We start from the raw sequence: 25,327 nt of genomic DNA, 5'->3' as shown, positions 1-25,327 counted from the left end.
TGGGACATAGACAAATGATGTAAGTTTGTTGGAGTGTCTCATGTAGGACATTGGCACAACTTTCATTTAATCAAATGGGACCCAAACACCGTCGAAAAATTATGTCAAACCATCACTGATCAAAAAGTTTTTTGTTATAATATGAAAAATAATCTTCATATTGTTTTTACTCACAGGCTAAACATGATGGGTGTGTGTTTTCTATCTATAACATTTAACATGATAAAAAGAAGAAGATCTCATTCGAATGAATGGAATGGAATGAAGGCTCTATCTCATCTCTCTCGTTGGACTTACTTCTTTGTCACGATTCACTGTCGCGTGATTGGATTTGCCCAACTGCTAAATTACTGTTGAAATTGCCCACTAAAATTTCTAATTTTGTACAGAATTTTAACTTGTAAAAAAAATAGTAAGTCCATGGACACTCCGGCCGATGCTCTGATTTCTGATGAGATCATAGTGAAAAGAATGTGGGGTTTGCATATCCAACTAAGAAGGACCCAACTAAGCAACTAAGTTAGGATTTAAATGGGAAGGTGATATACTCACCCCTTTTTCTTCTCTGGGCATCCCCTCTCTAGTGAAATTATGATTACTATTTTTACTCAACAAGAGGGTGGTCCTAGTCGTGCAACTCGGGTTGGGTCGGGTCAGGTTTAGGCCAAGCCAAACCCAACCCGAATGACCAATCGTCCAACCCTAACCCGACCGACCCAACACTCAACCCAAGAATGATCAACCTGACCCAACCTGTATATAATCACCCCAACCCGAACCTGACGCAAGCATATGAAAAACCCTAACTATTCAAACGATAAACAACCTCAAACTAGAACATTCAAGACCAGAAAAACCACTACAAACTAAAAACTAGAAAGATACAAAACCGAGAAAGCATAAAAAGCTCTTACATATGGAGAAAGGATTTACAGGAAAAAAACCCCATTACAATAGTATCTACAAAAAGAGAATCGTTAGCTTCTACAAGAAATCATCAAAAGACCAAAGCAACTATGACTCCTAACAGAATCCACACACATCTGAATCCACACACATCTGTTTATATAATAAGTTCGCTTTAGCTACTGAGACTTGAGAAGAAGCAACTAGGAGGCCCAAAATCGGTAGTGGTAGGAATCGCTCTCACACTTGCTTATCCACCCATTGGAGTGTAGTTGCTACTGTGAGGGGGCGGAGGCACATATAGCTTGAGTGGGGCCATGCCCCCCAATGACTTGCAAAATTCCTTTTATGGTGGTATGATTATGCATGCATGCCTATCTAGTTTAGTGGCCATGGCCCCCCAATGACCAATGGAGACAAGTGTAAATTAGTCCGGCCCCTCCAATAGTAAATTCCTCGCTCTGCCCCTCACTGTGACAACTGTAACAAGTTATTAAAACGGCCTAAGAAAGCCACTGAATGGAGAGAGCATCGAATGCTCCCATTACAATAAAAATTAACCTTTATTTCTTAAAAAGTAGAAACAAACAAAAAGTTAGCACTTACTTTCTCTCTCTTTTTCTTACTTGCGGTGGGTGGTTTGGATGGAAGTTGAGACAGTCACCGAGTGCCCAAGAGTGTAAAGGGGGGAGAAAACAAGGCACAATAGGGTAGCTAGGCTTGGACAGGAGAGAAATCAGGGAGAGAGCAGAGTGAAATGGGTTTGAGTATTTGATTAGCATAAGTGGGAGAGAGAAGAGGGCAAGGAGAGAAACCAGCAATGCGAAAAATACAAAAGAGTCAAAAAATAGGGTTTCCTCTCGGGTCAAATTATCCGACGCCTCAGCCCTAACCCAACACAAAATAATAGGGGTGCAACTTGGGTCAGGCTCAATCCGATTTTGGCTCAAGTTGAGTTGGGAAAAGGCAACCTGATGTAATTTAAAGTTGGGTTAGGGTTGAGGCCTTGGCAACCAGACCCGACCCGACCCAACCCGACCTCCGTCTTCTAATTTTATCATGATTTTATTTGGGTCCTGTTTTTTTTTTCTTGTATTTTTCTGTTTTAATCCAGGGTGAACCAACCCTAACCCTGTTTTCTGGTAAGATGGGTTGCGGAGAGATTTAGAGGTGGATTGGGTTAGGGTTGACCATCCTCAACCTCAGGCTCAAGCTGGGTCAGGTTGGGGTTGATGGAATGCTAACTGGGGTTAGGCTAGGGTTAGCCTCAACCCAATCCAACCCGACCTTAGTTGCACCCCGACAAAATACATTTGGATTGCCTTTTTCCAACCCTAAATGGATCATGAAACGACGTCTCCATCCAAATTGGATAACTCGACAACCTACTTTATGTCTTTATCCCTTTTGGCTGGTTAAAATGCATAAAGTCCTTCAGTTAATCCTAATAAAGATACGAAAATATGTAACGATAACTTCTGTATCACACCCATATTGTTGTGAGAAAACCTACACCGAAGCCAAAAAACACAAGAGACAAAAGGAGTAGTGACCTGTGACCATCAAACCGGACCCATAACTGCCCAAATTCCACTGGGACCCGTTCACGCAAATGAAATCAAGTGACGCGCGTTAACACAAATGTCACTGTACAACAACTTTATCGGCCGACACGGTTTGCCATGTTAAGAGTTAAGAAAGAGAATATGCGTAGCGTAACTGCGAGGGTCCCTCCCACCTTCCACAAATAAAAAGCAAAGACCACGAACCAACGGCGAAAATCTCAAGTCAGAACGATCTCTCCACAAAAAGACGGCAAACTAACGGAAAACGAGGGAATCGAGGAACGGAAACCTATACCCCCGCCAGAACCAACTTCTCTAAAAACTCCTACAAAACTTCCAATATTTACAGTAAGCCCCACCGTTTTACGTATCTACTGGGCCCCACACCAGGTTCAGTTTCGTCATTTCAGACGGAGTCCCTATAAAACCACTAACCGGAAAGTCTTTTCTCTCCGTTTTCCCGTCATAACACGGGAGACCAAACGGCATGGGAACAAATCCAAGCCGAGCCGATCCGATGGGAGCGGAGCCGAGGAGATGCGAGAGTGACGCACGCGCGAACGTCGGCGCACGCGCGGTCCCGGCGACCTGGCCGTACACTCACATGCGGCTCACGCGCCTCTCGACAACCGGCGCCTCGCCGTTTCGTTTACTTCTCCCCACCGACAAAATCAGATCCCGGACGGAAAATAATCTCATCTCTTTCTCTTCGCCCCCTCTTTTCATTCCCCCCCCCTCTTTCCCCGCTCACCCAAACCCTAAAAAAACCAAAACCTAGTTCAAACCAGAGAGAGATAGAAACCCTAAAAACCAAAAACCAGAGATCGAGATCGGAGGCCGTAAAATGGACGGAACGGAAACGGCGATGGTGACGGGGCAAGGAAGGCCATCTCCATTACCCTTCCGTGAAGATTGCTGGAGTGAGGGCGCAACCCTAACCCTAATCGAGGCGTGGGGAGATCGTTATGTTGAGCTGAACCGTGGAAATCTCCGGCAGAAGCACTGGCAGGAGGTCGCAGATGCCGTTAACGCTCGTCACGGCGCGTTCAAGAAATCACGTCGGACTGACGTCCAATGCAAGAATCGGATCGATACCTTAAAGAAAAAGTACAAGCTCGAGAAATCTAGGGTTTCGGCCTCAGACGGAACCCTAACTAGCAATTGGCCGTTCTATACTCGTCTTGATGCCCTAATCGGCCCTGTGGTGGCATCCGCTTCAAAGAAACCCTTGCCGCCGCTCGCCGTTCCCCTTCCTTACCGGAAAACACCTCCGGCGCCTCTTCCACACGCGATTGTGATTCGTCCTCCAAAAGAGAAGCGTCCTGCCGTTGATGATTCGTTCTTTCGCCGGAATTATTCTCCGGCGGATGTGGATTCTGGATCGTCGAGGTCGAGCACGGAGATCCGGAGTCGGGATGTTGAGGAAGGAGATGGATTTCGCCAGCTGGCGCAGGCGATTGTGAGATTTGGGGAGATTTATGAGAGGGTTGAAGGAGCGAAGCAGAGACAGATGATAGAGCTTGAGAAGCAGAGGATGGAGTTTGCAAAGGGTTTGGAGTTTCAGAGGATGCAGCTGTTCATGGATTCGCAGGTCCAGCTTGAGAAGATCAAGCGTGCTAAGCGAGCTTCTGCTTCTGGTGAGATAAATCTCCGATCTTCTTTTCCTTTTACAATTGATTTATTAACCTAGTTTTGTTTCTTTTATTTTTTTATTATATGGAATTCATTTGTTCTTTAAAGATCTCTGACTTTTGAATTTTTATCATAGTTTTGTGTGGAGGGTTTCTTTCTGTTTTTTTTTTTTTGAATGGTTTGTGTGGAGGGTTTCTTTTCTTTGGGATGCTGTTGATCTTGTTTAGATGACTGTTCTTGTCTGTTAATCTGTTATTTGAGTTCGCATATAACATCCCACTTTGCCTAGAGTGCCTCTCTCTCTCTGTGGTAGCCTTTTATAGCTTCAATTGAAGGAGGAGATGCATTTTATTTATTTTTGTAAGACTGAATCTATTATTTTTATGTGTAAGAGTTTTTGCTGATGTGGATTTATTTGATGATTTTGATTTCAGAACATTGCAAATGATATTAATTGCTGTTTAAGGGATATTTTCTTTAGTTCTTTATTCGGTGACCTCCTGATGTTGGATCGCTCAACTCTTGTAGTTGTTCCTCCGGCAAATTTGCGTATGATATGTGGTTGTTGGCACTCCACATTGGGTATCATATTTTGAGGTTTTATAATTGACTTCCTAGTTTCTAATTGTGAATTTCTTTCAGCTGGAGTCTCAACTTAGTTCCTTTCATTCACTAATTTTTTTTAAAAAATGTCCTTTCATTCAATAATAATAAATAAAATGAAGATTACAGCTGATATTTATATGGGGTATATCAAAATGATCAAAATACCCCTGACTTGAATCTAGACCGGTTCTAACAATTGGGAGGCAGATATATAGCATCAAGTTTATCATGGTGTCACTGGCTTTGCTGTGTCAACTGGGGTGAATATTCTCCAGGTGTGACATCCCTTGCTGGGATGCTAGGTATGAACACATTGATATCTTTGCTACGTTGTGCTCAGCCTCGTCATTTTGCATGGGGTTAAATGTTTTTTTGAGGTTGTGTTCAATTGCAGATGCCCGACACACGTATGCATTTTTGTTCTTCTCTTACAATGCTCATTTCGGCTTACCAATGCATTTTTTAGGGCTGCTAACCGAGTTTGGGGTATTCTTCACAAATTGCCTTAGGCTTTTTCCTTCTCATGACCACTTGTTTTCCTTGGTATTTGGGAAGTTGCTAGCTGAGGAGTTGTGATGGTGGCTTTCTGGTGTTTGATGGTTGTCATGGTGGTGGCTGTGGGTTGAGGTGACTTTTTTGCGATTGATGGATTTAGTAGGCAAGTAGAAATCTTGTCGGCGGTGAAGATTTTCTGCCATTTCTTGTACTAATTTTTAGCATCAATGGATACCTTTCAAATTTTTTTGAGCATCAATAGAAGGATACCATTAAAAAAAAAGCATCAATAGAAGGATGCAAGGCTTGGGAATTGAGAATGGAGCATGCAGTAGTAGGGAAAAAAGCCTACCTTGAAGCCTGTCTTTATTGGACAAGAAGTTTTTTGGGACCCATTAGGTGATAACTTTCTCTCCAACATGTAATCTATTAATGTCTATATGTGATTCAATACGATTATCTACAATGTATTTAGTGCAGGTATTTAAGTTATTTGGGGCGATAAAGATTTGGTGCATCAATGGGGATCTGGACTTTAAGAGTGCATTGTCACAAACTTTTATGTAGGATGGGCATATGGTTTTGCACCTTTTGTGTCCTTACTTTAGAATTGTGTAGATGGTTCTAGACGAGACTAGACATGTGTAGATAAGTGTAGGAGAGTTTCACTGTTCTTATATATTCTAGAAGGTTTATAAGATTCCATAATCAAGAGAGTGCTTGGCATTCGGGTATCACCTCAGAACTTGTAGCCATTTCCTCTTAAGCAATACTGCATTCCTTCCATTCACTTTCATACTTCCTTGTGAGTATCAAGTATCCTTTGTTGCCTTAGTCCCTTTGCAGGAGACCCTGGTCTCTTGTCTTGGGCTGACTCGAGTTAATGGTGGGCATTGCTTGAGTGTTGCATGGGTGCGAGGCAAGAGTTTTGCAGGTCAGCAGGCCACATGTTGAGGATATATGATTTTTCATTGATTTGCTTGGATCAACTCATTACAGAGTCTTATAAGGATTTCTTCATAGACAATCATCTTAGCCTTATTATGCATGGGGCATGTGGCCGATACAATTCTGTAGAACTGAAATTCATAATAAAATGATACGACTGTGCAAGATGTTAAAAAAGACTGCATGTCAATATGTTTCTATCAGCTGTGGCTGATACAGATCTATAGAATCTTTCCTGTGTAAGGTGATACAAGTACTCATTCCAAATAACCCATCCAACCACAAATGGATTCGTACTCCAAAGAAGTTCCCTTCTCAATAAGGTGTCAGAAAGACCACACCTCCAGATGTTGGGGAAATGAGACAAGAAGCACCCAATAGATGCCAATCCCCAATAGAATTGAGATCCACATTTTTCTAACCACAAAGCAATGAACAAGGAGATCAGTACAGTTCTCTTTGGCTGCCTAACACTTTTCACATCTATTTACTAGCCGTCACTTTTCGTCATCCAAAATACCAACCTCTTCCACTCTTCCTTTGCATTTGGATCCTTTTTCTTTTTTCTTTTTCCTAGGAAAATGAATTGTGTCTTTGGGATTGGACTATGTAGTCCCAATGTGTTAGTCTATTGTAACACAGCCCTCCAAAAACCTTGCACCCATGGAGGGTAGTTTTTTACATATTAGTTAGTGCAACACCTCTCTAGACATTCATTAGATATAAATGATGGAAATTCAAGACAGAAGAGAGTCAAGAAATTTTTGTTCCAAGTTCGTTCCTGTTTTGTTATAGTTCTTCTACTTTTTTGTTTTTTTTTGGTTTTGATATAGTTCTTCTACTTATAAAAGGAAAATCTACTTTGGAAACAAGAGGAAATATGGGATGCTCATTACAGACTCAGGGTGGGTTCAATAAGTAACATTCTGCAAGCCTTTGGCTTCCTATGAATCTCCATTGAATTAGATTATACAACCCATTGAAAATGGTAGAAGCTATTATAGAAGCAGGAAAATGGTAAGTTCATAGGAGCAGGAAAATGGTAAGTTCATCGTTCCCAAAGAAGACGTCTCCCTGCTGATAACGTGGATAAATTCCTACTGGGTGATTGTAGATATCCTAAATGTGGCTATAACAATTCCAAGGGAAGACTCGATTGCCGGTGATGCTTAGCTATGGTGTGAGTTGCAGAGGAGAGAGTTAACTTCGTTCCCAGTAGGCCATATCTTCATGCGATTCATTCATAAGGGGAAATGGTCGGAATCATTCAAAAAAAAAAAAAAGAAGAAAAAGAAAAGAGGAAATGGTCGGAGTACTTTGGAAATACTTCGGAAAGCGTCCGATGAGTACACCGGACACTTTCAAAAAGCGTTCGGTAAGCCCACCGGACATCTTCTACATAGGAAGGAATATAGCAAATGGAACTTGCATTTGTGGATATAGAATCAAAAGTCTGAAAGATCTATATAGAAGCGGGCTATACGGTTTTTGAAGCTCTGCAGTGGTTGGAGATAGACAGAGATTACTGCAAGAGAAACCTAGTGTTATTATGAAATGGTCAGACCATCCCCCAGGTCTATGCCGAGAAACCCCTGAGAACAAGATTTAAGGGCAGGGAACAAAAGTGAGAGGATAATCGTAGAAAGCAGTCTTGAAATTGGAATGAAAATCAGGGTCCATTTCATCCAGAAAATTATATTTGCGGAACCTGCGGATATTATAATTACGGCACTCGTAATAGATGCCGGAAGTGTGCACAACACAGAATCAAGGATCTGGAGGAGGAAGAAAGAGTCAGACCAAGACAGGATAAGAATGAGATATCTGTACCGCTTGACACGGGAGCTATGGCGAAATATCCTGAAGTTGAAATAACAGGCAAAGAAGTGGAAGAATGTAAAAAGGAGCTAAAAAAATGCTTGGTTGGATGTATGAAAATATGCGCATGGGACCTTAAAGCGGTATGGAGGTGGGCTATTAAAGAATGGGATCTACCATCACTACCAAAACCGCTTCATTAATAATCAGGAGGTTCTATTTAGATTTGACTCCGAACATCAAGCATTGCAGATTCTATGTGGGGGGAATGCTCTGGGTTCTTATATAGCTTCCCTGCATACATGGAACCCAACAATAAATTCAGGAGCCAAAACAGTATGCTTAAGGTTTTATGACATCCCTCTCCACGCATGGTCATTAGCAACTGTTGAAACTTTGGGAAAACTATTCAGACAGGTGATTCAAGTTCAGTTATCAGGGAATCGTGATTATTGTGTGACCTTCGCCTCAGTGAAAGTTCTAACTGAGTACTGGAAGTCGGTTCCAGGTTCCACCATTTATTAGGTTAAAAGTAGATAACAAAATCTACTTAGTTCAAGTGAGACTCATGCCTGGGGTGGAAATTGAGGAAGCCTCCTCCCAATCGACTAGTTAGCTAGGAAATAATATCACCGGTCTTCTCCCTCCGGCACCGGACGTAAATGTAGTCGGGGAAGGCAGATTGAGGCAAGGACAAGAGGGTCAGAAGGAGCCGTTGAATTCAAAATTTAAATTCCCGCCCATCCAATCCGTAGCTGAGACTTCTCTAGCTGGATTACTTAGACCAAGGATAGAGTATGCTAAGCAAGCAGCATTAAATGCTTTACCATGCGTAGCTCCCTTTCAGGGCCACTCACCAAATCGTGGCCAGGAAAGGCTTGACTCTCATAAAGGTGCTGTCTCTAATCTAATCATAAGGGGAGTAAGGATTTCAGGCTAGGAAGTCTTGAACAACTCGAAGTTTGGTTCCAAAAAGCCCTTCTGCAGTCGAGATCACAGAGAAAATAGTCACCTAGTCCGGAAAGATGTAACCGATTGGAAATCATATAACTTCCGTGCGGATAAAGTCTCCTCTTTAAGCCGCCTCGATAAGACCACCAAATATCGCAAAGAAGTTTAAGAAAGGTGGGTTTGCCGTTCCCAAGAAATGGCGGGGATGAAATCTCCCAAATAGAAAGGACCAAAAAAGGAAACGTTTTGTTCATCTTTATTAAAAATGCTAAAAAATTATGAGCGATCGGGTGCTCTGATGCTCTCAGAAGAGGAGGAAGGAAGAGAAAAATATAATGAAATGAAGGCACATCATCAAAGAGAAAATGGGAGAAGGAGCTTCATTTTGTATCTTCGTCGAGAAGCGAGATTGCAAAAGAATTCAAGAAACTCCAAATTGCAAAACTTAGGTAGGCAGCCAAGGTTTCTGACGAGAGAGGTAGAAGTACTGGAAAAGGAGGCTGCAGCACAAGGCCAAATCAACAACATGTTAAGGAAAAAAATAGTCCGGAAAGTAAGGATCTACTGGAGGAGAATAGGGCTGGAATAAAGGCAAAAGAGAAGGAAATAATCCCCCAGGACGAAGGATCCAAAATGGCAAGAGATTCATTGAAAGTGGATCTTGGGGGAAAATTAAGTTTTGCATGGAGAGGGGAGATCAGTTCTCAATAGAAGGAGGGTTGGAAATCCCTGAGGAAGAAGAAAAAGAGTTGAATTTTGATGAAGAAATTCTAGAAGAGGATAGGGAAGTCGCGTTAGATGAAAAAGAAAGTATATTCTCCGAGGAGTTTGACAAAATGTCAAAAATGGGGGATCATCTGAGTATAGGATACTGAGAAAATATAGAAGAAACAAAGAAAATGTTCTTATATATTGAAAAGAGGGATTCTGGGCTTAAAAAAGGTAAAACCCCACGAAGAGGCATCAGGGAACTTAACGCCCTCAGAAGCTAAGGACCAGCTCATCATTTTGTCGCTTCCTCTGGATGTTCTGAGTATTGATGAAGGGAACCGGCAATGCGGCTGGCCTTACCCGAGTTGCAGTTTTTGGAAAGACTTAGATGAAGTTCGCTCATTGTGGAAGGAAATGCTACGACCTTTCTCAATGAGGAATAGGAAAGACTTGAAATCCTATCAGGGGAGTCACACTTGGCTTTTGTGTACCTAGCTTTAGTGTTTGTTAAGTTTGTTCAATTTGCTAGGAAGAAAATATAAAGGAAAATGTAAAGGAAATAGCGTAGCATAAAGGAAAAGGCTCGTAAATCTTATAAGGGCCTAGGGGTTCACTCCTGGGCCTCACTGCATTGGTCACATAGGGGACTCCTGGTCCCTATTTATTGTAACCCTCGGAAAATATTAATAATATATTGTCAATTTTCAAAAAAAGAGAGGATATGGTCGGAGTGTGACATCAGAAAAATGGTGGAAGAAGGTGATTACCATTCGCTGAGGATTATAGGGCTTGGAGTGGAAGAAAGAGTCAAAGCCTTGAAATCATGCCTAATATGAGGGGCGATAGATCCTCAATTGAAGGTGAAGGAGATTTTGAGATGGGCGGATAAAGATCGGAACATCTCATTGAAATCAAAACCAAAGAAGCTTAGTAGTAATGATTTTTCCGGTTGGATTCTCAAAAGACTAGGCGAATAACATAGGTGCAAAATTTATGTGGATTGGGGGGTCATGACATAGGAGCTGAGATGGAAATGTTTTCCCCATGGAACTTGGTCGTTAACACAAGTGCAATTATCATTCCCAAAAAAAAAAAAAACACACACACACACAAGTGCAAATCGATATGGATTTGATTATTTGGAATTCCTCTTCAGGCTAAATCTACTATGGAGGCACTAAGAAGCCTCTTCGGTAGAGTTTGGAGATGGAAATGGAGGCCGAAGGAGGTACTAAGAATACACCATAGCTCGAGTGTCGTCCCCAAACCGGGCCTTTGAGCCTTTCTTCTATCTTTAGTGAAACTCATCAAGGTGGGTGAAAGTTGGTTCTACAACGGAATCTGTGGAGAGTTTGGGGGCGATGTTCAGATCGCGATAGAGAATCCTCGAAGGGATCGTGTAAGCTCTCCCCCTCATAGGGAGATCCCAACCAGAGAAGACGACCAGATAGATTATTTAGTATAGACTATAGAGCCACTTGTTTGATGTAGAGGGGCCCACCATGTGAAACTAAGGGGAAGGTAGGGATTTGGTGGGTTAGAAATCAAGGTCTTTTCATAGTTCAAAGGGGCTCCACAATGGGTCTGCATGGAAGTCACATGTAGTTTAACCCTCAAAAAAAAAGAAAAAAAGAAGGAAGTCACATGTAGTGGAGTAATAATCCTCAGGAAGTAGTGTTTTGGAACATTCATTCAAATGCAAGTGATTCGACCCATTTCCTTTCAATTTCGATAGACCTTGGAAGTAGGTCAAAGTAGATAGCAGAAAACAGGATGCACGTCCAGAGCGGTCCTTTTTAGGTCTACCATATGTGAAATGGGAATGGTGTGCAATAGGCATCCTCCATGGAGAAGGGGACACACATCCTGTCGATCTCAAGTCTTGGGGTTTTTGCATTCAAGTCCAAATTCAATGAAGTTGGAGCCGACAAGTAAGAAGAGATTTGAAATTACGGATTTTTATTTATTAACAAGTAAACTCCTTAACTGGGCAATTAATAACGAGGAAAGAAATTGACATAGTGCTAGAGGTGCTATGAGAAAAGCCCTTAATCGAGGCAAGATTAAAGGCTTCTAGTCAAGGGGTGAAGCTTACAGTAAGAAGGTTAAGTAGGCGACCCCACTGTAAATTCTCTATTCAAAGGAGAAAACCAGTCCTTGCTGGGAATAAATCTGCAAAAAATTGGAAAGTTGAGATTTCTGAAGAGTTGGAATGTGTGATCCATTATTACCTTTGGAAAAAGGCTTGTAAAGAAGGGTATGGGAAGAACATGATTGGCAATGTTCAAAAGCTGAGGTGCGAGCTGTGTATCACGGATTGAAATTGATGGCTAGAGATCGGCTAAACAATGTGGTAGTGGAAGGGTACTCCCTGAATGTAAATAGGTGGCTTAAGGGTTCTCAAAAGCCGCCATGGAGATTTGATACATGGTTTGATGAGATGTTTGACTGGGTGAGATCTACTTCGACAGTATATCATCATGTCCATAGATCTGCAAACAAAGTGGCTGACTCCCTTGCGAGAGAGGAAGTCTCGAAAGAATCTCTAGCATTGTTTGACTCCCTTCTTCCTTGATTACCCTTTTTTATATATCATTGAGTTTTGTTTTTGATATTTTCCTTCTTGTACTGAACACCTTGGTCTTCTATCTATTAATAATATTGGCTACCAATTTCCAAAAGAAAAAAAAAAGATTGGCAATGATCAAGTGGCATGTTGCAGAAGTTTCTCTTCAAAGGTAAGGATGATCGAATTTGAGGGGCTCACATCACTTGAAAAAACTTTGGAATCAGCTCAATATCAAGTGCAAATTCACTTATAGAGAACCGAATGCTACCATCGAATGTGCCAATCTCAAAGGGTGTTCATGTAGATCAAGTGGGAGACCTGATTTTCTTTGAGATGAAATCATCTTCAGTTCCATTGTAGGAGGATCCGGGGAGGTTGATCTACAAAATATTCTCAAGGAGATAGCTGGCTTTTAAAGGAAACATAATTCGGTTCAAAATCCTTCAACGTCAAGATATTTTACCTTCACATTGCTCATAGCTCTCCTCCCTCACATTTGCATAGGATTTGGAACATTCTAGCACCGCCACGAATTTTCGCATTTGGATGGATCGTGTGCCAAGATAAGATTCTTACGATCATGGTTTTAAATTTCCCCGAAACAATCGAAATGTTTCCGTTTCCACCCCCACTGAGACAAAATCCCAATGAATTACTTCCACGCCATTATTTCCGATCGAAATTTTTGAAATTTTCCCGAAATCTCCGAAATTTGATCGAAATGGTCGGAACGACAAGAAAATTTGGGAAGATGTCAACATCATTGAACTGCGCAACAAAGTAACCGTATCTAATATATGGAATGTCTGACCAATAATACCTTGCAACTCTGTGGTATTGACCATGGTTGCCAGAGCGGGAATCCAAAGCAGGAATCGAAGGCTCCTAGAATAGTCGGAAGCGGGACTAGTGAAGTCGCCTGAAAGTCATCGGAGAGTCGCCGGGAATCGTTGGGGAGTTGGGAATCATTAAGGAATCTCCGGGGAATCGCTGGAAAATCATGTTTCACATAGCATTAAACCCGCGGTTCCCAAAAGTGGGAATCACGTTTCCAGGGAATTATAAACTGCGATTCCCACTTTTGGGAATTGGGTTTCCTGCTTATCCGAACCGGGATTCCCAATTTTTGGGGATTCTAGAAGATTCCCATTTTGGATTCGCGAACCGGGGAATCGCGGTTCCCCACTCCCAGGGAAGAATCCTGCTTCCTTGGTATTGACATAGAGTTGGGGTCATTGAAGGGGAAACTAGTCATTGTACTTTCTTATACTTCATTACATTTTACTTCTTTATTGACTTTACTTTTCCGGACAATGTTTCAAAATGCAGATGCAGGTCAAAACGCGGTCGAAGAAAATCCTACTCGACTCGGCACGATGCAGTCGAGTACTTAGTTGACACTGTCATAACTCGGGAGAGTCAAAGGAATTGTTATTGACTATGTAGGGCAAAACTCGGAACACGACGGCAAAATCCGGAACACGTCCAAGGAAAAAGGGAGTTGACTCGGGGGAGTCCACGATGACGCCATGGTTTCAAATTTTGGTTTCGGAATGCGTTTCGGTCCTCACCAAAACCGAAATTTCAGCTGAAATCTGACGAAACCATTAAAAAATATTTTATTCCATGCCAAAAATTTCAGTCAAAATTACCGGGAAAATCTTGAATAATAAAAAACTCTTTTTACCGGCAGTCATGACCGCGCTATATCCAAAAGAAAGACTGCCGTTATATCAAAAAATTTAAAAAATCGAGATTTTTGGTTGGATTTCCTAAAATTTCGGCCGAAAAGATGTACCGTTTCGGGTATGTGTTATTTCGATTTCGGTTTTGACCAAAATTCGAAATTTCGGATTTTGGTTGAAATTTAAAACCATGGATGACACGGGGGAGATTTTAAACTATGGTTCCAGTTATGTGAGGCAATGCATGTCACCAGGTGTTCGATGTGATTAATCCATTATAAATGGCTTTCTTGCTTGTGTTGGTTTCCAAATATGTATTTGTGCTTCTTCTAGCATTTCCCAAAGTTTCATCTTAAACTTTCATCATTTGCATATGTTTCCATACATTTCCATGATTTTACAAGATTTCCACCGAAAACGAAATGTTTCCGTTTCTGTTTTCGTTTCCGTGACGACCGAAAGCGAAATTTGAAACTTTTCTTTTGATTGATTACTTGAGTAGCTCGAAGGTTCTTATTGTGGACCATTGTGCTCTTTTTGTCGAGGTAGGGGAATCAGTCGATCATCCGTTCCTTCATTGCTAGATTGGCAGAGACAGAGTGTTTCTTTCTCATCTTTCTGATCTTCTTGATAGTTGGTCTTTACGCCTTGGATAATTCTATAGAGATTTGTGTTGCTGGCCACTCCATGGGTTCTTTGGATGGAGAGAAATGCCCAAACCTTTAAAAAATTTGACAAATTCCCTTCGTTTACTCAAAGATTATAGTGCTAGTCATCTCCTGGGCAATGACCTTGCCTTGCTTTAAGTTCATCTCTCCCATATATCTTAGATGTTGCTGGAGGGAGATATGTGACAATATGGAGAAGGGGGAGAGGCCTTTTCCTCGTTGGAGGCCTCCAGATCCTGGAAATGTGAAACTTAAATTTGATGGATTGAGCTTAGGGAGCCTCGGTCTGACTGGAAGCAGTAAGTTTGGAGTTTTTGGGCTTCCTCCATGACCCCTTGTTCGCTTGGTTGCGGCCATTTTTGCTTGTTTTGTTTGTTAGCTGTTTCTGCTTGTTATCTTTCTGTATTTCCTTGTATGGCCATCTTGATCGCTTTTCTTTCTTAATGAAATCTACCATCATATTTTTTATCCATTTAAAAAAAAAATCTACCATCATTCAAGAAAAAAGGAGAGAAAATGAAGACATTTTGAAGTTTGGGAAGGAGATGGGAATCAAAATCGATGGAAATGAAAATCAAACATGGCAATTTATAAAAACATTGAGATGAGAGATCAACCTGAGAAAATCTCAGGTAAGACCATCAAAGAGCTAAGGCCATCAAAGAGCCTTATGTTCTTGTTTGAAAATAAAGGGAATTAGAGAACCGACTATTCTGTCAACATACATGTTCGATGAAAACAGAAAAATTGTGAAAATAAGTAGGAAAGGAATTTTAGGGGATGTGATTACACAAGTTCATCACGATAAAGAGTAGGGAAGGAATAACAGGCAGGTCATCATGATGAAGACAATTGTCTGGAACTTTAGGGGTTTGGGGCTAGGGGTGCGTATTCGGTTAAAACCGAACCGAAAAAACCGAAAAGCTGAAACCGAATATATTTCGGTTACACAAAATTGGAACCGAAACCGAATAGGTGAGTAACCGAACCGAACCGAAACCGAAAACCGAATTCGGTTTTTCGGTTTTAACTGGAAAACCGAATTCACTGGAAATCATCAGATTTTCTCATTTTCGGTTTTCGGTTTCGTTTTCAAACGCCTCTGAATTGAAAGAAAGAAAAAAAAACCCCAAACGAAACTAGGGCTGGCAATTTCACCCGAAAAAGAGGGGATCCGCCCCACCCCGCCCCATTTGGGGCGGGGATTCCCCGATTTGATAGGGGAAGGGGAAGGGGAAGGGGAAGGGGAATTTAAAAATTCCCCGGTACGGGGAGGGGAAGGGGAAGGGGATGTAGTTGTCCCCTCCCCGCTCCGCTCGCCCCGTTAATCAATGCCATTTTTTTGTATATTTTTAAGTGTTTTTTTTTAGGAAAACTACTAGAAACTCTGTGGATCGGCTACAAGATTCCCCCAAACATAAACTTAGCTTGTCTTTTCCTTTTAATTAGCTTCTGAGAGCATTTTGGGAACTATAATAACCTTTTGACAGATGTTGAAATAATAAAGACAAGCTGAGTGTATGCCATTATCAAAAAATTGTAGTGCCAACATCGGTGGCGAAAATAAAATAATAAAATAATAAATTGCATTTTTATTTTGGTTAGGGACTTAGGTTTCCTTAATTCCTTCCCACGAAAGAAACATTGCTCAGGTTAGGGACACAGTTCACTTTTTGCATTTTGGTGATTCCCAAGCCTCTGAACATTGCTCAGGCATCTATTTGGGTTTATAACGCCTGTTGGTGCGACTGCTGCGAGGGCACTCAAGAGTCAAGTCAGTACTTCAAGGGATTTTGCTATCTTCTGAAGAGTAAGAAATATATCTCCTTCGTCTACAAGTATGTTAGTTTATAACATTTTTATATATTGAAATTGCATCAAGTTGATTAGGGACACCCATCATCAGTGTATCAATGACTAAAGAGGGGGTGATGTTGGAGTGGGGCGGGGCGGGGATTTTGTGATGCGGGGAGGGGAAGGGGATTAGATACTCCCCGCGGGGAGGGGAGGGGGATTCCCCACCATCCCCGCAGAGGGGAGGGGAAGGGGAGGGGGGAAATTCCCTGCAGAGGGGAAGGGGTAGGAGACCCCAACATCCGGCCCCGACCCGCCCCGTTGCCAGCCCTAAACGAAACCCTCAGTAGAAATACCAAAATCATGGGCCTTTGATGCCTATTTTAGTCTCAAAACCTTCTTACCTAGAAACGTAAGCAGGCACGAAATCGGTGAGAATTCTCGAAACAGTTGAGATGAGGATAAGGGTTTCAAAAGAAAATCAAGAAAAACTAAAAAGAAGATGAAGTAATTTTTTTTTTTTTTTGGGTCTTACTTGATTAGGGTGGAAAATTGGAAGGCAAGCTCTTGATCCCTCCTTCTCTCCCTTCTCCTTTCCTTCTACTTGATCTCCCTCTCTCAATCTACTCTTTATCTCTCGGTCTCCCTGTTTCTCTTGTTTTTTTTTTTTTTCGATTTCCTTGTAGTAGGTTTTCTGCAAATAGTTGGAGAGGCGGACGATTGGAGACTTGGAGGCCGCGGAGCCGGAGATGAGGCGGAGGGCCGGAAGCCGCGGAGCCGGAGTATCGGAGGTGGAGATGGCGGCGGAGTTTAGAGGAGAAAAAACCCTAGCTTTTGGGTTTCTTTTGCTGCTGATGTGAAAACTGAATAGTCTCATGCTTTTTACTTGGTTTTGAAAATTAAGTCTCATGCTTTTTACTTGGGACAACCTCCTCTTCACCTGTTGTCTCTTAGGATATATCAAGTGGGGATTGTCCCAAGTGAAAAGTGGGGGTGGATATATCAAGTTAAGAAAATTCGGTTTTCGGTTAAACCGATTTTTTTTCTTTGGGAACCAAAACCGAAACCGAAAACCGAAATTTTGATTTTTAAAAACCGAAACCGAACTGTTCCAATCCGGAACCGAACCGAATTGACCGACCGATTTCGGTTCTGTCGGTTAATTCGGTTTTGACCGATTAATGCACACCCCTATTCGGGGCTGTAGAAGAAGAGAGCTTTATTTGGTCTAGGAAAAAGAAGAAATCCATAGGTGCTTGCCATCGTCCAGCGAGAGGCAAGACAAGGTTGATAATCTTGATATGGAAAGAGTACTATGACTACTATCCAAAGGGAAGATAGCAGAAGAGGTGATCTCTCTATGTCTTCGGTATTGTTTGAAAGTGATGGAGGTAAAAGACGGAGGTAAAAGATGGTTGTTTACGATAATCTAATTGGCCCACAAATCTGAGAATACGTCGTAATCTACAAAGGGAACTAAAAGAAGTCGGAAATTAGTGGCTAGGATCATGGATTTTATTTTTTGTTTTTGTGTGTGGGGTGGTTTGGGTTCCCGCGTGCGGCGGGGGGGGGGGGGGGGGGAAGGTGTATACGTATTATAATGCAATTTGATTCCCACATGGGAAAAACGGGAGGGGAAGGATAACAAACCAGTACGAGAAGATTTTCTGAGTTCGGTGTCATTGCAAGTAGAGTTAAGACTGCTTTTCAGTATCGATGGATTGGGAGGAAGTTCTCCCGAGGAGGTTTTCCCTCAAATTTTACAATTAACTCTACCAAAAGCAATCTCTGATCACAACCCTCTTCTTTTGGAGCTGAAAAGATACGAAGGTGACCCCCCCTCCTTTCAAAATGGATTTAGCATGGTTAGACTTTAGAGATGCTGGATTTTATTTAAAAAAGCAAGGAAATGCTGGGCAAAAGCTCGTGGTAAGGTCGAAACGTTGCAGAAAACATAAATTAATTAAATAGAATTTAAAAAAGAAAAAAATGGAGGAAGAAATGCGATGGTTCAGAGACAAAATAAGAAGTCCTAAGCAAATTGGAAATCGTCAATCACTTCGAGAAGGGCTACTAGAGGAGGATCAAGCTTTAATATAAAAATGTATGAAACTATCCTAAAGAGAGAGGAGATCAGTTGGAGGCAAAATTTGAGAGCTATTTGGCTTCAAGATGGAGATAAAAATACTGCATTCTTTCATAGGATGGAAAATGTGAGGCAGAGAATTAATTCCATTAATTCTATACATTATGATGTAAGAATGTTAGAAGATATAAAGGATTATAAAAGGGTTATCGTTCAATATTTTCATGGTCTCTATTCCAAAGATAAATCATGGAGACAAAAAATAGAGAGATTGAATTTCAAAATTCTCACTCGAAAGAAAGGAACGATTGGAAAGGGATTTCGAAGAGGAAGAAATTATGATAAATATTTTTCTTTTTGATGAAGAGGGATAAAGCACCGGGCTAGATGGTTTTCCAATGGCTTTTGATCACTTTTTGGGAAGACATTAAAGGTGAACTACTTTAGGTTTTTCAAGGAATTCCAAGAGGGGTAAAATTTGAAAGGGATCAACCTCAACTTTCATCACTTTCATTCCAAAATCCTAGCAAAAGTTCCTGCAAACCTCTTGAAAGATGTGGTTGGAGATATTGTCTCTCCATTTCAAGGTGCATTTATAAAAAGGCAAACAAATTTTAGACGGAGTCCTATTAGCGAATGAATTCATAAAATCTAGGAAAAGACGAGATGGACCGGGCATTGTTTATAAACAAAATTGATATGATTGGAGATATTGTCTCACCGTTTCAAGGTGCATTTATAAAAGGCAAACACATTTTAGACAGTGCTATTCGCAAATGAATGCACAAAATCTAGGAAAAGACAAGACGTACGGGCATTAGTTGTAAAATTGATATGGAGAAGTAATGTAGAGTAATTGCGCGGAAGTAAGATCACGGCAATGAACGCACGAGTAGCAGAAAGATTTCAGTCTTTTCTGGACTAACCTGATTTCAAATCAGTTCCTAACAGGATTAGATTCAGTAATAATTCAATAAGAGCTGCAGCAAGTACATGGTTTCTGTTTCTAACCAATGCTGAATTTTGCATAGAAGTAGATGGAAGCAGATCTTCATTAGGAGTGTATTCAGTAAACAGAAGGTGTAGACGTTCTGGTATTCAGTAAACAGAAGGTGTAGACGTTCTGGTTTATGAACCAGTAATCGGCACATGATTTGAATTGGATTGGATTCTAGCTCGTAGCTTATGGTTTACAGTCAGTTCTTTCAAGAAAATTGCATCAGTGGACTGGACTCTTATGAACGTTCTTGGACACCCAGCTATAACCAGATCAGTTGATGTAGCTTCTTCCTGGTTCAGCTAGGATCGGAACTGTGGAAGTGGAACTACTCTAGCAGAATTGACCGAAATTCCATAGAGATCTAGTATTTGGTTTCACAATGCCATGATCTGAACAGAATGGACTCATTTCTTCACAGTTCTGGTGCTGTAGCATAGAACTCGGATCGAGGATCATAAAATATGGTTGAATAGTTCTAGAGGATTCAAATAGAACGACAACAAATTTTGGTTCCTCATGGATGCACAAACTTAGAAACAATAAAAAACTGAAGTTCAATTCAGATCTGAACTGAATAGAGAAAGTACAAACTTAGAAACAATAAAAGACTGAAGTTCAGTTCAGATCTGAACTGAATAGAGAAATTACAAACTAAGAAACGATAAAAGACTGAAGTCCAGTTCAGATGTAATAGAGAAAGTAAAGAAGAGACTTACCGTGAAGATTCCTTCCAAAATTTCCATGGAGGGAAAAATTCCCATTCAAAGAGTCTAAGCTCTCTCCCAAAGATCCCAGACTCACTTACAAAACATACAACATTCTGGACTGCCTTAAAATTCCAGCACTATCATGATGTGCTTCTAGGCCTTGAGTGGGTGCCAGCTACCAAGTCATGGCCAGCTGTCATTGACAGCTAATGGACAGCTAATACATGGTGTTGGCACAAATGACTGCTAATATTCAGCTGTAATGCCAGCTCAGTTATAGCCCATACAATGGGGATGTGGCATGTCTTGTCATCACACATTTCATCCCATGTGTTGATGTTTCAGCTTGATAATGCTTCCTCTCATTAGCTTGCTTCTTGTGATACCTTACCATGTCCATGTCTTCCCATCTTCACTCATCTTGAGTCTTGAGATTCTTGGCCTCTCCACCCCTTTATTTAGAAGAACTCCTATCTACTATCTTCCTTTTTTTTAATGAGTGTTCTATCTACTATCTTCTCTACGCTCCATATTTCCTTGGTTGTGTTCCATGTTCACATCAAGAAGGCCTGTGGCCACATAGAATGGGAATTTGGGAATTGTAATCCAAGACAAGATGGGTTTTGGAAATCGTTGGAGAGGATGGATTAGGACGTTTTTATCAACAACCTCATCTTCAATTTTTTATCAATGGAGCATCAAAACATTTCAAGGAGAGGAAAGGGTTAGGTTGTGGATTCGAGGCTTGAAGAGGTGCTCTTATTATCTCCCACTTGCAATTCGCTTATGATATCCCAATCTTCCTTCATGATAATGCGGAAATGGTTTGAAGTTTTATCGGGACTTTGTCTCCTATTATCTCCCACTTGCAATTCACGGATGTTATCCTCATCTTCCTTCATGATAACGTGGAAATGGTTTGAAGTTTTATCGGGCCTTAAAATTAACTGTCAAAATCGTGGTGGGCATTAACATGGAGTGAGAGATTTCAAGGTTGGCCAAAGTGTTGGGATACATCAAGGAAAATCTCCCACTAACCGATCTTTGTTCTCCATTGTGGGTATGTACTTCGTCACCTTTCCACTAACCTAGCTTGGTCTCCCTTTGGAGGTTGGTACTTCATCACATTCCCTATGTGTCCCAGTTGTCGAAAGGGTTGGATAGATGCTAGCTTCATGGAAACAAGGTTATCTTTCTTTTGGAGGGAGAATCATTCTCATCAAACGACATTATCAAATTCGCCGGTTTAATTTATATCCTCCAATTTCTTCGAAGGTTGTTAAAAAATTGGAAAATCTTTTAAGGGATTTTCTTGGAGAAGGAAGAGAACAAAAAAAAAGTCAAGCACTTAATGAATTGTTGGGTGGATTCTAGGTTCTAGGAGATACTCCTATCATCTCCCACTTGCAACTCACAGATGATATCCTCATCTTCCTTCATGACAAGGGCGGAAGTGAGGAAAATGAGAGAGATTTTTAGATGGGTTGAACTTATATCTGGCCTTAAAATTAACATTTAATGAACTCTTAGAAGGATCCTCAGAAACCAATAATGTAAAATATATAACAAGCTGGCATAGGATTATCAAAGGGATCAATCAGAATTTAGAAACAAAAGAATGATGATAGAAATCTGTATTGTAAGTTTATAACCAGGTATAAAAAAAGTCACGAATTCGTGAAGCAAAGAAAATTTCATTTCTAATATTGATTAAGAAGGTGATTTGCAATCTTGATTAGAAGATCTCAGAACTAGAAATTAATGTCCAACACAACACATTCAGATCGAATTAATCTAATTAGCACAGCATAATCAACAAAAGATGTTGCTTGTGTACACAGCTCAGAGAATTCAGCAAGGAAGAAAAGACTAAGGAGGATACCATTCAAAAAAAAGGGAAAAAAAGAAAAGACTAGGAATAAGGCTTGTCACAGTAAACAGAGATGAAAGAAATGAACAGGGTAGCAACTAGAAGGGTTAGAAGAGTAATAGATAAGATGAACATTGCTAGGTTGTGATTAAAAAGATACTGATTAAGAATAAACTGAGGTCTGGCCAAAATAACAAATATTGGAATAAATTACAACAGATAGAACTGGGTGCATGCAGAAATATGGAAAAGAAAGAAGAATCGATGGGAGAAAAAACTAGGGTTGGAAATTATGGAGAAAACCTTAAGATTTGGAATTGGGGAAGAATAAGAAAACAAATCACAGGCACTAAACCATGATTTTTAGACTGGAGAAAAGATTAAAGAAAAATAAAAAGAAATGTCTTGGGGAAAAATCAAAGAATAAGAAGCTTACAAGACAAGAATAGAAGAGAAAACAAATGTCAATGTCAGAAATCAAGAAACCGACCTCGTAAAGATGCAAGCAATAGTAAAAGAAGGAAAGAAGATTATAATCCAAGGATGTCCTACTCCCGTAGGGGGTGGGGACATCCTACGTCATAAAAAAAAGAGATTATAATCCAAGGAATCCATGGTAATGGATAAGCTAGATAGGTAAGTGGTGTTGATGGAGTCAAGTGGGCTGGTACTTGTGTTGTCTTAAATGAATACTTAAAAAATATCCATTCACAGATCTGGTCTTCATATTGGGACTTGGAAATTCTTAGGTGTACTGATAACGGTCTGGAGGGCAATGCTTAAAAGGTGAAGTTTGCGTTAAGTAGTTCAGATTGAGATATGAATCCCAGTCTCCCAGACACTGATTTTTTTTAGTGAATCCCGGACACTGATGTCTATTGATGATTTACTAACTATTTTTGTAACAAAGCTTAAGTTTTTATTAATCAAAATTGCAGGTGGATGTCTCAGATCTTGATATGTCTGCAACCAAGCATCGCTTTACTTTCTGGCTCTTTTCTTTTATTTGTAACCAGATGCTTGTACTGTAGTTGTTGCAAATTGAGATCAAAATTTACAGAAGCTACATGCATCTTTCTCTATATTTTGCCACTCTCCCATTCTCTCTTCTGTGAAATAAAAGCCAACCTTTTTTCACAGATAGTTCACTTTATTGTTTAGAATCTGGAGGCAACATAAATTTCCACAGAAATAAGGTGGATTATTATGTACTCTTTATTTCTGATTTTAGGTTCTAAGGTGGTTCGTTAGTGAACTCCATGGAATTGATTTGAAATGGGGGCATGTTCATTTTTCAGAAAGCTTCTTGTAGCCAACCATGCGGAAGGAGCATCTTCTTAAGTGGATGCTATCCCTACCTTGGGCGCACATAAGTCCGCATCTGGTTTTCAGTTTACGCCGCTCTTATTGAAATGAAATTGGGTCGCTAGCCAATCTTCAGAAGTGAATCTAGGTAAAAGTACCTCGCATCCTGCAATAAAAGAGTCTATGGAGATTAACATTGTATAGTACTGCCTAATATTTTCTGTTTGCTACCTGCTGAAGTTTTACCTACCTACCTCTTGCTCTTCCTTATTATGATAATTATGTACAAACATAAGGTTACTATTTAAGGCATGACATCTTTTTCTTCTTATTATTTAAATTGCAATTCTAGTCATGCCATCATTTTTTTGCTCTTATTGGTTACTACAAGCATGTTATTGCAATTTTGTTCGTTTGTAGGGTGATTTGGTCATTATGTTTCTGGAATATATTCTTTTTAAATGGCAAATATATATTAGAACCAAACAATAGAGGAAGGTCATGGGCAGAGATGGTCTGGGAAGAGAACGAGGCAAAATACAAGAAAACAGCAATGAATAAGTAATCCTCATCAAGGAGGGAGAAAATTGAACACCACAACTACATCTCTCACTATATCACTGTGGACCAAAATCTCCCCCATCTCAATTGCGAACTATCATGGAAAACCTTTTTCACCATTGAAGCAATCTAATAACCAATTAGTGGATTTTTCCTTTGTCAATCAAGGCATCCAAATCCAAAAAAGGGAACGATCGATGGGATAAATGCAACGCAGAAGAGTGACTACTTCAGCCTTATTATAGTTAGTCACACCAACTGGTCCCAAATAGACCCAGCCTCAGACTCCGCACAGATGACCTCCACCACTGGCAAGACTAGAGTTCTTTACACATCCATCGAAGTTGAGTTTGAAAAACCCCGGTGGCCTAATCTTGTGCCAAGAGTGCCGGTATATTTTTCACACCATCAATTCTAAAATTCAACTTTCATTGCTTTATGTTTTAAGAACTGCATAAATATTTCCTGGCATTCATTACGTTTACCTGAATTATCCAAGTATCAGCTGTTGCTGTATTCATTATGGGCTCGTAAATCTAGAGTGGAGAGCGCCACATGTCCTAAAAGAAGGTAAGCTTGGTTTCTTATTTTTCTTTTACTGGTTCATATATTACTCAGCACAGGTATACCACGTGCAAAAGGTATGGATTCAAAAAAGGGATGTAGTTAACACAAAAAAGGGAGGTAGTTATCGTACCACAGAGGGCCACACTTTATTTTCCCCCCCAATTTTCTAAATAGAGGGCCAATTAAGTGTACAGCAAACTGTTGCTGCAAACTCCTGCTTTGTAGGATTGTATAAGTTCTTTCAATGGTTGGACCCCTCTACTCCACCTGATCTCATTCCCTTACCGAATCAAAGATTTAGAGAGGACTGGGTGCGTGTGACAAAGGGGAGGTTCCTTTATATTGGACCCTTAGCATCCATAGATGTGTGTGTTTGGACCATCAGCAAGGAATCAAGGTTCATGAAATGTGTTGAAGCACGTGTGTTGTTAGGCAACAAGCGGATGAAAAGGGCAGAAATGGGGTGGGAATCGCTCGAATCAAATCTTTGGCTAGTAAAAATTGGTGAAAACTCGTTCTCCTGTGTTGTTTTGCAAGATAAATTTTTTTAAATTTTTTTGGTTATATCTGTGAAGAAAATGAGAGAAGCCCTAGAACGAACGGTTGCCGAACACACCCCTTATTAGCTAGAGTACAGATCTCATTGTTTGTGTTATATATCAACCTAGATTGATATTTGCCAGTTTTCATTGCCAATGATACAGCAAGTGAGTCCAAATCATGAGAGGATTGTTTTCCTTAGGCACTGTTGCTACTTTACCCCCAATTTTAAACCTAGAAAGGGGCACAACATTTGATTTACGCCCATTTTACATTGAACGTAAGACAAATTTTACGTCCATTTTACGTCCTTTTTGCCCTCCATCACCACCTTAACCATGGC

General features: G+C 40.6%; 1 protein-coding gene across 2 annotated transcripts; it reads left to right on the top strand.

Annotated features, from left to right (window-relative positions):
• The first annotated feature begins 2,656 nt into the window (after positions 1 to 2,656).
• Positions 2,657 to 23,650, top strand: LOC143862194 (trihelix transcription factor ENAP2-like). 2 transcript variants are annotated; one of them, XM_077373202.1, is made up of 2 exons: positions 2,657 to 4,108; positions 23,243 to 23,650. In XM_077373202.1, exons 1-2 carry the CDS (start codon positions 3,316 to 3,318, stop codon positions 23,260 to 23,262), a joined length of 813 nt encoding a protein of 270 aa, XP_077229317.1. In that variant the 5' UTR covers positions 2,657 to 3,315; the 3' UTR covers positions 23,263 to 23,650. The 2 variants fall into 2 exon arrangements, with proteins under 2 accessions (XP_077229317.1, XP_077229319.1); XM_077373204.1 differs by having other exon boundaries at positions 2,662 to 4,108; positions 23,310 to 23,650.
• The last annotated feature ends 1,677 nt before the right edge of the window (positions 23,651 to 25,327 follow it).

This window comes from Tasmannia lanceolata, unplaced genomic scaffold (genome assembly GCF_043159265.1).
Source record: "Tasmannia lanceolata isolate RefF3 unplaced genomic scaffold, GAP_Taslan_0.1 ptg000037l, whole genome shotgun sequence".
Lineage (NCBI taxonomy): Eukaryota > Viridiplantae > Streptophyta > Magnoliopsida > Canellales > Winteraceae > Tasmannia > Tasmannia lanceolata.
This window is presented reverse-complemented; position numbering and strand designations above follow the sequence as displayed.

Coding starts and splice junctions, on each gene's coding strand:
- LOC143862194 (XM_077373202.1), top strand. CDS start 3,316: ATGGACGGAACGGAAACGGCGATGGTGACGGGGCAAGGAAGGCCATCT. Junction 4,109..23,242: donor TAAGCGAGCTTCTGCTTCTG/GTGAGATAAATC, acceptor TTCTGATTTTAG/GTTCTAAGGTGGTTCGTTAG.